This window comes from Diorhabda carinulata, chromosome 11 (assembly GCF_026250575.1).
Source record: "Diorhabda carinulata isolate Delta chromosome 11, icDioCari1.1, whole genome shotgun sequence".
Lineage (NCBI taxonomy): Eukaryota > Metazoa > Arthropoda > Insecta > Coleoptera > Chrysomelidae > Diorhabda > Diorhabda carinulata.
Genome location: NC_079470.1, coordinates 10,432,772 through 10,448,335, shown reverse-complemented (window position 1 = coordinate 10,448,335; position 15,564 = coordinate 10,432,772). Strand labels below are relative to the sequence as shown.

General features: G+C 31.8%; 1 protein-coding gene across 3 annotated transcripts in view; it reads right to left on the bottom strand.

Moving 5' to 3' along the window:
• LOC130899318 (protein PALS2) overlaps positions 1-15,564 on the bottom strand; it is a 47,869-nt gene that overhangs the window by 9,196 nt on the left and 23,109 nt on the right. For all 3 annotated transcript variants that reach the window (XM_057809180.1, XM_057809181.1, XM_057809182.1), the window contains 5 exons: positions 10,770-11,078; positions 8,741-9,007; positions 3,976-4,156; positions 1,108-1,395; positions 55-224 (listed from right to left, as the gene is read on the bottom strand). In XM_057809180.1, coding sequence (XP_057665163.1) covers positions 55-224; positions 1,108-1,395; positions 3,976-4,156; positions 8,741-9,007; positions 10,770-11,078 — 1,215 coding nt within the window. The remainder of the gene's footprint in view (positions 1-54; positions 225-1,107; positions 1,396-3,975; positions 4,157-8,740; positions 9,008-10,769; positions 11,079-15,564) is intronic.

Sequence of the window (15,564 nt, the reverse complement as noted above, 5' to 3'; positions counted from 1 at the left end):
CCATTCTTACAAATATTTATTCAATAGAATTGGGTGTATATATCAGTTACCTACCTGTTTAATAACATCTCTGATGCTATCTAAGTTAGTCCCGTATAGATGACCGTTATACTCTCCATATTCAAGATATTTGTGATTTCTGATATCTTCTTCCATAGTTTCTCTATCGGTAAACCAATAACTTTGTCCGGCTTCCTCCAACACTCTTGGAGGACGTGTCGTGACTGAAAATATCAAAACGGTTTTGAATTAATCAACCTAGGTAGTTGCATTATTATAACTAATTAGCTTAGTATAGATTACAGACTTTCTTTAATGGGGATTTATTCAGCACATTATCTATTAAAAAATAAATCCACAGATGTTGTCCCGCGCACCTTACTAGCCTGACATGAGTCCCTGTAACTTTTTATATTTCCACGCGTGAAAAGAGGCATGGAAAGGTACCTATTTCACAATAATAAATAGATCAGTTGAGTACTAAAAACTGTTTTGAGCGGTGGATGCAGCTGGTGGGATAAATCCATTAGTTGAATTTGAAAGGGATAATATTTTTTTGTGAAAAAATTGAAATCAAATATATTATATTCAATTGAACTATTTCTAATTGTGGGGTGAATTTATATACACTATCTCTTACTTATTTTATTTACATTTCACACTATTAACTATTCACAATTTATTTAAATTAGTAAAATAGAGATGATGTTGAAAGGCCAGCTAGATCGCCACATCTTACGCCGTCGGATATTTTTCTTTGGGGTTATATTAATTTAATTAATTCACGTGAATGATCTGAAATCTGTAATTTTTCACCTCAAATTTTTAACGACAATTTAGACGAGACTATGTCATGATGAGCAGCATGAGCATTCTTTTTCACTTCTTTAAATCAATTGAATTAGGTATTTAATTATTTTGAATGCGAAAAGGTGAAAATACAGGGTGTTTTATTATAAATAAAGAGTCTGGACGATTCTAGGCTTGCATGAATCAGTGTGAATGTTTGAATTTATGATTGAGCGGAGCTAAATTCAACTCACAAAATTGTGGAGACTTTTATTTTATTTTATTTTATGAATGGTATGACATCAGTTTTATACTTACATGGAACAACAGCTCCAAATTTTTCAGGATCGCTATTAATCAGCCTATTTTTCAATGTTCTTCGTCCAACTCCTTGCGTTCCAATCAATACTAAAGTTTTCCTTTTGAACGGAGGCATTTTCGTGACTTCTTCATAGAGTAATAATTCTGCTTTATCAAAATCACAATTACTTTTAGACTGATACGAGATTTTTTTCTTTTTCTTAGAGATTCTTGCCCCGCAAATACTTATTGTGTGTACAAAGTCTGCTTCCGGAGGCACAAAGGCTTTTCTTCTTTCTTCTAGTTCTATAAAAAGAGAAGAACGTGAACTAAATATGATGTATTGAATTTGTGGATTTCAAATCGTAACATTAATTTGTATAATTAAAATTTTGTTAAATAAAATCATCTAAATTAGGAAAAATTAGAAGAATCGTTTGTTCAACATAGCGTTTAACTGTGTCAAACAACGTTTTTGTGTTACATATAATAAACCAAATACTGCATGGAAGAAAACTACAGCAAATATTTTATTGCATCATTTATTAACCAACTTATTATCTCTCTTGGCTTGGATTACTGCAGTACATCTTCTTGGTAAACATGAAGTTAAGGTTCTGATTGCAGCTTGATCTATTTTATCCCACACCACAGACCTTTGGGTGGATACTGTAAAGTTCTAACTTGCTGACTCAAGTTATCCTGTAATTTTTCCATCAGGTTGAGATCAGGATCAATCCCAAATATGAATATCTATTTCATAGAGGTAATTATGCACCATCTAGCTACGTGTAGAAGGGCATTACGTAGCGGTCTGATGTCAAACAACCGTTCCTCCATATCATAACAGACTCATCGCCATATCTGATATTTTCTGTTGTTACATAGCATATCGTTCATCAAGACGTCTTCACACTCTGCTACAATGATCATCACTAAACCGACAAAATCGTGACTTATCTGTAAAAAGTACATATATTGCACCAAATACAGAAGACATTGCCTGCGATGGTTTACAGTTAGAAGAGGATCAATTGCTCTCTGAGAGAATGTATATGTGCTTTTAAGAGAGGTTCATATCCAAACACACCTGAGCACATTTGTTTATTGCTTGCAACTCTTCGTGAAAAATGACAAGTGATGTTATTAGAGGCATAGAGAGCATTTTGGTCCAGAAATGCCCAGTCCAGCTCCTAACGCTAAATTCGAATCGTTCGTGTGGCATAGACATACATTTCGACGTTGCGGAAAATTTTTGTTCACCCATGATTGGCGGTTATTAATTATCAAATCGAATGGGGTATCTTTGTCCAAAATACTATGCATTTGGGCCATTGGTTTGTCACGGTTTTTTAGCTTTGTTAGCTCTAGAATCCTTAGGTAACCTATCGGTTTCCCTGGCTTTAGTTTTATTGTCTGGATTACCCTGTGGACGTCAATAAATGCCTCTTTCTTTACTATGAGCCCATTGGTTTATTGCTTGCAACTCTTCGTGAAAAATGACAAGTGATGTTCCTAAAGGTATAGAGAACATTTTGGTCCAGAAATGCCCAGTCCAGCTCCTCACGCTAGCTTCGAATTGTCCGTGTAGCATAGAGATACATTTCGACCTTGTGAAAGATTTTTGTTCACCCATGATTGGAGGTCGTTAATTATCAAATCGAATGGGGTATCTTTTTCGAAAATAGATTAGATGCCACAAATAAGATTAATTTTTTCGTTTTCTTCTCAATCGCAAATAAATAAACATCGTTGTATCTTCTTCTTAGCTGCTAAAAGACATGCTGCTTTCACGGTCGAAGCAGTACTAAACATTTTATTCAAATTAGAGAACTTTTTTTACGCGGTATCCAATCTGCATATTCGTTAAAAACAGCATAACGAAACGATGTCGATAGATCAGAGAGAAGCCTAAGAGAATTATTCACAATATTGGTTTCACAAAATGAACATATTAATAGGCTTCATTTAAAATATTAATGACATATTTTTTGACTATAATATAATTAAAGTTTTGATCTATCTTATAACAAACCATTTTACCTACTAGTGGAATTTCACAATCAAAAGTAAATCACGTTTTACTTATTTATTAATAATATTAACAATTATGGATTGAACCACAACATTAAGGCATCATGTGTTCACCACAATAGGAAATAAATTATTATTCTATAATTTTGTATTTGTTTATTTTGTTAAAAATATGAAGCTCAAAGTTTTTTTAAAATAGTATTTAGTGATTTACTTCAAACTTGTATAAGATAAGCCAAAAGTATTCAGTGAACGTTGGTAAAGTTCTCAGAATATCGATGGACAATATTTTTATAAAAGCAAGAAATTGACTAAACTTTTAAAACGTAAGTGTATTTACAATTGAAATTTGGCGATTCAAACGCAAATAAACATCATAATAGGATATAAACGCAAAACTTGAAACGAAAAGTTCCTTGAAAATATTTATAATTTTTGTTTTTATTTCCATGTTTATGTTTTGGGGCCTAAAGTCTAAACATAATTTTAAGCGGAATTTGAATGACGTAGGTTTCTCAACAATTCAAAATATTCATTCCATAAAACTGAACAATTAGAGAAAATTTTCTATTATGTCGTTAATTCATTGTTTTAAAAATAAAAAAGTAGCTTCACTTAAATGGCTGTCACTTTTTTCTGACTAATCGAAATGTCATGAAATTTTATACATAGTCTTTTGACAGTTGGTACTTCATAAACGTCATTCGCATTTGGCACTGGCAGCGCCATCTGTGTGTCAGTCACACGACTTATTGAGATATGTATTACCATTAAATAAAGTAATTTAAATCTTTGTTCGATGCCTATCATCCACGTAAAAATACATTTCAAGCTTTCGCATCGTGTTATTACCTAAAGATGGGATGAGGCCTGTCGTCCCATCTCCTCCAACTTTTTTCGCTTGCCACCAATTCGGGTCACGTTGATCCACTATCTGCAAGATATCTCCACGATCGAAGGGGAGACCTATTTCTTTACACGGCAGTAGAGTATCTTCTTGTGGGTCGTATTGATATAAAGCTCTCATGTAACACTGTAAATAAATACAATTGTTACTATTTAATAATGTTAATTATGGTTATTTACCAATATTACATCAAAAATATCTTTATTTCTAATTTTTTATAATCTGCAATTATTCTATTGGTGTAAGAGATTATAGACAGCTTATCCAATAGCTGGTGATGGCATTGTTTCAATGACATGTGGCTTTTATATAGGATAGGACAATATTTATACCCTTAGTATAATGGTTAGTTTTCTGAAATTTATTTCAGTTTTTTTAGTAATATACTTGTTGACCCTATTTTTAAAATCACCATATATATAGAGAGATAGAATAATTTGTTAAACCCTAAAGTTTGCTCATTTACATTTTATGATCTAATCTATGCTGGATGATCATACTAAAATCTAGTGAAAAATTAAATGAGAAAGTATCTATATTCGCTTTTTTCTGCTCTACCATCTTCTATACAAACTATTTTTCTTTGTCTTTTAATTTTCCATAAAATTTTGTAGCATATCTTATTATAGTCACAAACGATTTAATTCGATTAACTTGAGCTTAAAATGAACCGAATAGCTTCAAATTGTTAAGTATTATTTTAACAATGTGCTATTTCGATCGTGGTCTATCTTACTGCAAATAAAGCACATGTTCTGGTAACAATTTTGCCATATTTACCATGTATTAAAAGCAAATTTACATAATCGTTTTTGTTTCAAAATAAAATTTAGACCACAGCTGCATCTCTAGAAATTAACAGAAAACATGATGGATAACGGTAAGGTTTAGGTATAAGAAAGTATTTTCCCCCTGAATGCATTAAAATAGTAAAAACCGGGTGGTTCTATTTAAAAAAATAAAGAAATTTGATATTTATGAACAGTTTTTATACACACCCTGTATAAAATGAAAAATTCTTCAACATAGTTTCAAATACGTCTGACCTTGCTAAAAGCAACCGAACAGAAATCATTTCCATATCATTGAGGGGATCCTCATAAAAAAATAATTTATAAGGGTCTGCAATGGTCAAATTTTTTACAAAAAAATTAATAACTCAAAATGTATGAATTTTTCGAAAAAAGTTTTTAGACAAAAGTGTACTAAAATTTTACGGATATTTCTAAAATGTATTAATACACAGGGTGTTCCATTTAAAATAACAAAGTTACAGTCGACCATCTTTGAAAATAAGTATTTTGCCATATACAGATAGTTTTAACTCGTCGTGGGACACCCTATATAGATCTTCACTACAAAAACTGGGACATCATGTATTCTTAAATTAATTATACAAATGTTATTCATGTATTTTTTATACTTGATAAGGTTGCGATTCGTTGAAAACTAAAAGGTATATTGTACCCCTACTCTATTCAGTTTTCGAGGACTAGTAATGCTTCCACTCCTGATCCTTTAATAAATTTTGAAATATTCGCCTGCTTCACGTTGGGTAAGTCTTCCTGATCTATCCTGTATGATCTCTGAGATTCTATAGTGCAGTATTCATCTAATAACACGTACAGATTCTACATATTTGAGCAGTATTAGTGACGATAACTTAAAAGGATTCTGGTACCAAGAAAGTTGTTCGAGCCTTTTCTTTGCTAGGATATCAACCATTTTCTTTTATTCACAACATGTTTCTGTGTTATTTCTGTATAATTTGTTACTATACTAGCATTCGCGAATCATTTTAAAGCTGAATGAAGAAGAGCTCAGCGTTTTTATGATTCCCTGACAATCCAACGAAGTTATTATTCTCTATCTTCCATATTTCTTATTGATATTGAACTGGGCACAGGTATGTGCTTGGGTTTTTCACAGTATTTTGTTCCAGACCCATGCATTATCCCCTACCTTTCTTAACTTAAGCCGTATTAGAAATGTATTCTTACCTTTCCACTGAAGAAACATTGAGCAACTTTTGTGTCGAAAAATGTTATAAGAAATAGCTAAGCGTGTCCGTTTTTACTCCTTGTCGCAGGTTTCCAATTTAATCCATAAACAACCAAATAAAAATTAGCCAGATCTTTTCAAGTTATAGGCTTTTGGTCAATACATTTTCATAGGCTTCGCTGAAATTGGTTATGGTTGCTCATTGGATACCAAAAATTATTCTAAAAGTTTATATTCACGGGAACATCAAGAAACATGGAAAACACATGAGTTACTTCGGTGCAAACACAGCTCTTCACCCATTAGTCTCATTATTATAAAAACATGTTTAGGACTGGCATAAAATTATAATGCAATTTCATCGATTTAGTTTGTTGTGTAGACAGTGAATGTGTACTTAAACTTTTAAAAATAAAATAACGTAGGCGTTAATGTTGAATTTTATAAACTTACTACAATATATAATCAACAATAACAAAAAACATTATCCTAATGTCAAAATTATTAGTGTCAAGGTCAATTCGCATAAAAACGTAGATTCGTTCTAACCCTTCAAAAAACCGTCCTTAGTACAGTGACGATTCTGCGCAATAGAGATTACTCGGGTATCGTTTGTGATCCGTTTCCGTGACGGTTTTTTCGATATTTGGTTGATAGCAAGTACTATTACAAGAAACGTGCATAGCCGGAGATTGCGCAGAAAATATCATTCAAACGCTACCAATAACCGTACCGGTAACCGGTACAGACTAGTAGGTTGGAACAAACCTTGTAGTTACTTGTTGTGCCTTTAGTACTCAGGACTTTTTTGGTATATAGCCCACAGCATGATGTTTGAAAAAAGTAATCGTTTTTTGTATATTTTGTGTTACTGGATTTTTTCCCGAATATATTGTTATAAAAAAAATTAAACAGAAAAAACAAACAATGCCAATAATAAATTCTATGGAAATGTTAATCATGTTTGGTACTATTTCGATGTATTATGATTACTTTGAAAGTATAATGTTCCAGAAATAATAAATAATAATCCAGAAATGGATTTTTCCAGACTCCCAATGAAAATATTTTATAGTTAGATTCTATACAAAATATTTACATTTAGTATCACACATTTATCATTATTTTATTGTTGAACTGATTTTTCAGAATAATCTGATTGAAATAATCAGGTTTCTATTGTATTTAAAATCAGCATAAAAGAACTTAACGATCATACATTACAAGCTCAAGAGCTGCTCTATTTTTGTCACATGCTATTCAATATCGTAGTAATTTAGGAAAATTAGTTTACTTTTATTGTTCTTTTAATTTGAATTGCTAAATTTAACTGCTTGATGTTTATGCAAAAAAGTTTTGTGTTTAATAACTCGTAAAAAACTAATTACCATCCTAGATTTATGCAAGCAATATTTTTCCTCTCAAATCAAATATGGAACGTAGTAGTAAATTTAAACTGAAAATATTTCATTTACGATATTATGAATGGATTCTTCACGAATTTTCTCGCCGCCCCTGATGGAAACATTTAGAATCTGTTAACCAAATGTTAAGTTATACAATATGTCCCTTATTTTATGCTCCATTATCGTATCAGATTACCTAATTTTTGTATTATATTAATGTGACGGTGAAAAATCATAAATGCACCTATTTAACTTCTAGTTACTATTGCATTCGTTCATTGACCGTCCTATGATGGGCCAACGTCATAGTTAAGCGGTTCCATATGTCCCTTAGACACTCGAAGCTCCTTTAACTTATCAAATTACTTACCCTTACTTTGTATTGATGTGACTCTAACGACCATAAATATAATTAATTATAACTTTTGTACACAATAGGATTAGTATTTAAGAGAACAATTACACGTATAATGTGTTATTTATTCATATTTTTTGTTAGTAAATAGTTTTTACAAAGTTGTGACTAAATAAGAAAACCACTCACAATGTATAAGAAAATAAACCGAATCTCTATACAAGTTTCTAAAACAAACTTTTCTTTTATTTAGATCTAAAATAACCCGGATATAGAATAAGCCCGAGGAAGTCATTTTTCATTCAAAAGACAAATGCAACTCATTTTTGAGCTTTCCAGATCATTCTAGAAGCTTCTAGAACTGTCCAGATCATTCTAGAAGCTTCTAGAACTTTCTCGAACATTCCTGCTAATAATTTCAATAAATTGCACTCATTTTGGAACTTTCCAGATTATTCTAGAAGCTTCTAGAACTTCCTCGAACATTCCTGATAATAATTATAATAAATTGCACTCATTTTGGAACTTTCCAGATCATTCTAGAAGCTTCTAGAACTTCCTCGAACATTCCTGATAATAATTGTAATAAATTGCACTTATTTTGGAACTTTCCAGATTATTCGGGAAATTTCTACAACGTTCTCGAAAATTCTAAATCGATCATAATAAATTGCGCTCATTTTGGAAGAGGAAAAATGTATGAATGTAGAATATGTTGAAAAAAATTTTTCAAAATAATATTTTTGAATTTCGATATCTTTTAATTGACAGTATGAGCCATGTAAAATATAAAGCAAATGTTAGAGTGATAGAGTGCAGAAATGTAGTTACCCTCAGTCTCTGAAGACGATAACTTGGTTATCGAAACGCGCGTCAGATAGTGTAATATTGAGTGATAGTGTAGTGGTAGTGTAAACAGTGTGTTCAGTATGAATATAATAAACGTACCGTCAATTTTTTTGTAATTCCATTGTTTCCGTTAGCAACTACTATGTTCGAATGTGTCACTTCACCATTTCCATAATTGCTGTGAACTTTGAGGGTCACGTGATCTTTAGTTTTTGCGATTTCCGTTTGTAAGTCTTCTGGAGAAGCAACCTTAGTTCCGTTAACCTCTAAAATTATATCTCCGGTGTGAAGTAATCCTTGTTTTTCGATCATACCACCTTCAAGTATTCTCGCTATTGTCAAGTTTCCATTGTCATCTACTTGTACCTGAAACATTAAATGCATTTAGATAATTCAAGTTCAAATAATCGAGGATCGTTCGAATTTATTTACACTCTTTCTATTCGTGGGGTGAATTAATAAACACTATCTCTTATGTTCTTAATTTATTTACTAACTATACAATACACTTTACATATAATAATTTATTTATAAATATCACTTAAATAATTTCTGCGATTACTTTTAAAAATTCGTTCTTTTCACTACGACTATTTATTTAAAAACAACTAACTGCATCTACACAAATCATTTATATACCTAAATAAAATTCTGTAAAATTCTAGAACAAAAAGAAACAATGGAAGTGAATAAATAGATTTTCCTAGGAATTATTTGAAAGAAATACTGTAACTAAACTGCCTGCTATAATAAAAAGTTCACCTCTACTCCTTTATTAGTACGAAATATTCTTCCTGGAATTTCTATGGAACTGAAACTGAACGCTTGACTAGCAACATGTCTACTAATATCTAAATAACAAGGATATCTTGGAATATAACTATGTCTCTAATGACTACCAATGACTAAACTAGTCGTTAGTCTTGTAAATTAATATCATTTTAATTCGTTCCATTATTCAGCCTGTTTACCGGCCATCTCCACATCTGCCTTCTGCCTACCATGGCCATTTTTTTCCAGTTTCCTATTTCCATCCTTCCCAAACCTATCTCAACCCCATATCGATAATCATTCTTGTACAATCTTCTAAGAAAACTCCTGTTATCCAACTCTTGCTTTTTTATCATCTTTAACACTTTTTCTTCCTCTCCTATTCCTTCATTTGTTCTTGTTTTGTGTACGTCAATTTAGTTCAATCCCATAATAGTATGCATTTCGGTCTCCTTTGTTGTCATATTCAATGTTTCCGTAGCATAAGTTGGCCATATTGTTGCTTTATATATTTTAAGCTTTGTTTTTATTTTTATTTGTTCTTCAACATTTTCTTACTTGCGTCAAGTATTCTATTCGCTGCTTGTATCTTCCCTATCACTTCTTCTATCTCCATCTTTCATTACTATTACAACTAGGTACTTGAATTTCTTCACCATTTCCATCTCAAATCTTCCAATTTTTACTTTGTATTTTCTTACTTCTGCCTTTTGTTACATTTGATATACTTCATCTTTTCAGAATTAAGAACTCGAGTGGGATTCTTATCTATTTTGAACTCTATTCTTCTAATTGTTCAAAGACATGCTGAAAGTCTAAGAAGAAAATTTCTTTATCTATATTGCATTCACTGGTATTGCATCAACAGTTTATCTGTTGGACATAAAACCACCCTGGCAATTATTTATCTTTTCTCTGTCTACTGCATTTAATCTGTTCCGTATAATTGTTGTTAATGGTTTATATGCTGCATTTACGAGTGATATTCTAATTTTTTGGTATTTTTAGATACTATCAACCTCTCCTTACACTGCATTGACTTCTTTTCTTTCTCGATATGTATTCAGCAATTGACACAACTCTTCATGTATGTCTTATCCATATTCTGCACTTATTTTGTCGTACACTTTCGCTGACTATCATCTTCTATTGATAGTGTTTCATTTTTTTATTTGTCTATCTTCTTCTAACCTTTCTTCTGCACAGTTTCCGGAGTAATCTTTCATGTAATTGTGGCAGCAATTTTCTTGGCGCACTACTAGAACTATGTTACATGATATAGGATTGCAATTAACTGTATTATCGATTCTTCTTCTAAAATATTCACTAACTAAAGTTTTGAGGTTATATTACTTACTGTTAAGCCTAAGGGTTCTCCCGGTTTTTTCCGGACCCCCACCATTCTGTACTCCTCTCCAGTCATTCCGTTGGGAAATAATTTCGGAAAATTGTCTCCTTCAGGTTTGGGATTTTCACAGATTTTCGCTATATCGTCGTGACAGTCTAACAATGTTTTGATTTCTGGGCTATTGAGCAAAGTTCCCAATTCTCTAGCATCTAAATTCCACGATAGACTACACCTTATTTGTACTTCTCTTAGTAAATCTTTGCCTTCGGTTGTTACTGGTTTGGGAGTCACTGGGATATCGTCTTCGATTTCATGAACCTGCAAGTAAAATTCAATAATTACTGTCGTGAATATGAGATTTTAATTAGGTAATTAAGTTAAGTTAAGTACGATTATACTAGTTAACAATCCATTATTTCAATATTCCAAAAATTATCTTTGACATACTGGAAAGGTTTAATTTAATGTAATGTAGTGAAAAAGATGATTAATGTCTTGTTGAAATGGTAACAAACTAGACCGTATTCTATTATTTAAAATTATTAGAATTAATTTCAAAGCTCATATGTTTCAAAACACCGAAATCCACTCAGAACAAGATGAGGTAATTGCTACAGATCAAAAACGATGAAATAGAAAAAAAAAAACAAAGTGAGAACGTATTTCCACAGAGAAATAATTATTCTAGATTATATTCATTGACTATAATCCTATTTATCGAAAATGAGTTCGAAGCCAATGGATTTTAAGCTGGTTTACTAGATATTTCCGGCTGTTTCTGAGTCCACGAGCCAAGATAAATAAATAAAGTAGACAATGAAACGAACAAAATAAAAAAAAATATGTTACATAATGAGGGAGAAATTTCCTCCCTCATCACACACTTTAAAAAACGGCTTGCCTGCCTCTCCCTGCCAAAAAAATTGGTTTGCGTAAATTTTTTAAACATTTATCGATTTTTTTAATAATTAATTTTTTCAAGCATGTTTTCGACTTTGGAAATCCTCGCGTTTTTAATTCCAATAGTTTTGAACTATCAATTTTCATAAAAAAAATTACATGCACAGTATGAGGGGACATTTTAGATTGACAGCTCCTGGACTACTTTTATTTATCAGTTTGGTAAAAGCATTTAACATAGTTCCCATAACATTCCAATGAATAAGTAAGACAACTATGACATAAGGGATTTTTATCGAACAAAACCCAACACGAGTTGACCTATTTATTTAATTGCGTATTAATAGATTTTTCTGAAAGTGAATCTCACAAATATCACGAAACTCTCGAAAAACACTAATTTATCAATATTATTGAAAAACAAATAAATCGCCAAAGATACGCGTTAGTATTTATTTATTCGTTAATGAAAACGATCCGTTGTTTAAATTGAATTAAATTTATGATATATGCAAATCTAATACTAGGAATAATTGCGGAATAACCCGAAATCATAATTTGAGGAAAATATGCGGTTATAAATATATTAACATCTAATTAGATCGTCATTATCTTCACAGTGTTAAACATACCAAAATATTGTGATTGCTGCCGTATTGAATAAACATAAGTTTTTCAATGAAATTAAAAAGTTCTATTTCGTTTGTTTCGATTTTTAAATAAGTAATCGTGTATATATACAAAAAGAATCAATGACACCTATTTCGTTCTCATTATACGATTATTTTTATGCGGTTTCATTATCTTTATTATCTAAAAATACGTCGACTACTATTTATATTCGAAGAAAACATTCAAATAAACAGCTTTTAACTTTTCGAAGCAACGTGTTTTTACGATATGAAGTACATGTAATAGTCTGGTCAAATTAGACCTAAAAATAAGAGTGAAGCTACATAAGTTCCCACCAAGCTGAAAATCAGTTTAAAATCTAATTAAAAATGAAATTTGAAAGTTTCCCATTATTCCCGTGTATGGAAAAAATTTTATTCAAGGTCAAAAGTCAAATAAATGGGGTTTTCAAGATTTTAATCAAAACGGTAAAATATATCATAAAAATACCTCAGACAAAAATTGTAGATCATAAAATTATCTACAAAAAACATATGAATACTTTTTACCTACGAGCCACCGTTTCTGAGATATAACAATTCAAAAAGTTGTACTCGTCATAATATGCAGAGGACACCACGTTGATGTATTGATTATTGAAACAGCAATAGCGCAATTCAATTTGACAAATACAAGTTTTGTTGTTGGTGAAGACGTAGACTTACTCATACTACTCACCGCTCGAACTCCGACTAATAAAATTATTTTGTTCTTAAAACCAGGAAAAGCTCAACATCAATGTGAAATCTATCCATCGAAATGTTTATCTACTTTTGCAAAGTGTCAAAATCATGTACTATTTTTACACGCAATAACTGGCCGTGACACGACATCTACATTTTACAGAAAGGGTAAAATAACAGTTTCTAAAATGTTTGAAAAACAAGATTTAGTTCAATGTGTGGAAGTTTTTAAAAACAATAATTCAACTCGACAAGAAGTTATTAGCAAACAAGTTCAACCGGTTTGTCGCTCTCCAACCTCATCAACATGGGTTTATTCCAAGTTCAAGTGTGGCTTGGTTATCAGCTAGACCCTACAGACTGGGTTTGGAAGGGATGCAGTGCTAAATTTGGTTACAAAAGAGTCGGAATGTTTTGTTCTCTGGCACGTACACCTTGTAAAGGCCGGTCGTGCTCTAATATTGAATAACCAACATTGGGATCCGTTATTGACGCAATTTACATGCTTTCAGAATGAAGATGAAGAAGAAGAACAAGAAGAAAAAGAAAAACAAGAAGAAGAATTTGAAAGTTATGACTCGGACGATTAAATTTCACAACTTTTTTTTGAATTAAATTGCTTTTATCTTTTCAATCTTTGCTAATTTCCTTTATTTTGCAATTGATTCTAATTGAACATGATCACAACTGATCCATGGAATAGGCCTACTGGGAAAAACACGTTAAAAAAAGTACACAAAATACACTACCTAATAGGTGGCGTAGAAACGTGTGCATATTATAGAAATTACAACTTTTACAACATTATATCTCATAAACAGTGGCTCGCAGGAAAAAAAGTATTCATACGTTTTTTGTAGATAATTTTATGATCTACAATTTTTGTCCAACGGATTTTTTTGATAAAACTTATCGTTTTGGTGAAAATCGCGAATAATTCATTTTTTTGACATTTGACCTTGAATAAAATTTTTTCCATACACGGGAATGATATGGACCTTATTTTTAATTGTATTTCAAACAATGATTATCAGCTTAGTGGTAATTTATATAACTTCGAATGTCTAAATTGACCGGACTATAAAAGATTGATTCATTTTCCATTGTATATTTATTAAAGTATTAAAGGGCCATTCTATTTACAATGACCTAACTTTTTACATTCATTAGCGAAAAATATATGACTGAATGAAATTTATAACTGTTTATGACTTGTTTTGATTAATATATGTCTGCATTAAACACAGGTGACAAGACACATTACCGCAGGGTTCGTTCAAGGATCCAAACTGGGAATAGCCTGGAATGTCCTCTTAGCGTGCTTCTCGTTGTCTGCTCCGATGGTGTGATATTTGTGATCACCGAAAAATGACTACAGAATGAGAGCAGCTTAAGGCTACCATTATACTAGAATGCTAGCATCCGGGATGCTGAAATTCTAGCAGCCGGTCGCTTTTTGCATCCCGGGATGCACAAAATCGGTTGTGGGGCATTGGCGCATTATACTTGGCTGCTAGCATCCGAGCAGGCGCTCTATTTGACATATGCGCGCGCACGCAGTTTGATCAGAGTTATGACTAGTTTCTCTTCGGGTGAAATTGGTCTTAGGAATCTTGTATCTTATTTAGAGATGTCGCTTTGGATGTAGCCTAGAAGCTCTTTGAAAGAAGGGAGTGAAATTCTAAAGTAATTAAAAAATCTAATGTAAAATAATGTAAAATACAGGCTTTTAACACGACGGACAACTAAAAAGGGATCTACACTAAACTTCCTTTTTGCACGACGCCTTGTTTTCTTAATTAGTAACATCAGCAACGAAATCTCTTCATTCGTTGGGGCCATATTGACGACTGGCAAAAAATTAAAATAAAATAGCGTCAGGGATGCTAGCATCCCAGATGCCAGCGTATCGGATGCTAGCATCCTAGTACAATGGTAGCTTAAATTGAACCAGGCAATGAGACGAGTAGGGGGATGGATGGCAGATCACGAACTTCGACTCTCTACGGAAAAAACTGAGCTGATGTTTAATTGGTGGCGTCAAAGTACAGGAAATGCTTTTTCTTTCATTGAACAACGGAGCATTTAATTAGCATTTAACTGTTTTCAAAGTTAGTAGAACAGCCATTTTCTGAAAAACTTGCACAGCATAAAATTTCGTTATATGGCACTTAATTTTCCGCTTATTGTTTTTTTCTGTTTGCTCACACTGCTTTGCTAACTTTAGTGACATTTTGGAAATGCCAAATCTGTAGTAATAATACCGTAATCTATTTGTTTAATTAGGTACCTAGTAAATTACGTGTAGACGCAAAATACTACTTTTTAGAATGTATTATATGCTATTTATCACTGTTCTCCAAAAACCCATTAACACTGTAAAATATTAGAATACATTAAACTTAGATAAACAACGTGTTCCATTTTATAACACTTAGTCTAAAATGCATTGAACTATAAATCAATTAACTCTTATTTTCAAAAAAGAAAAATTTAGTTTGTTTATAGATGTTTACACAAGTATATATTCATTTTGAAAATAAAAAAGG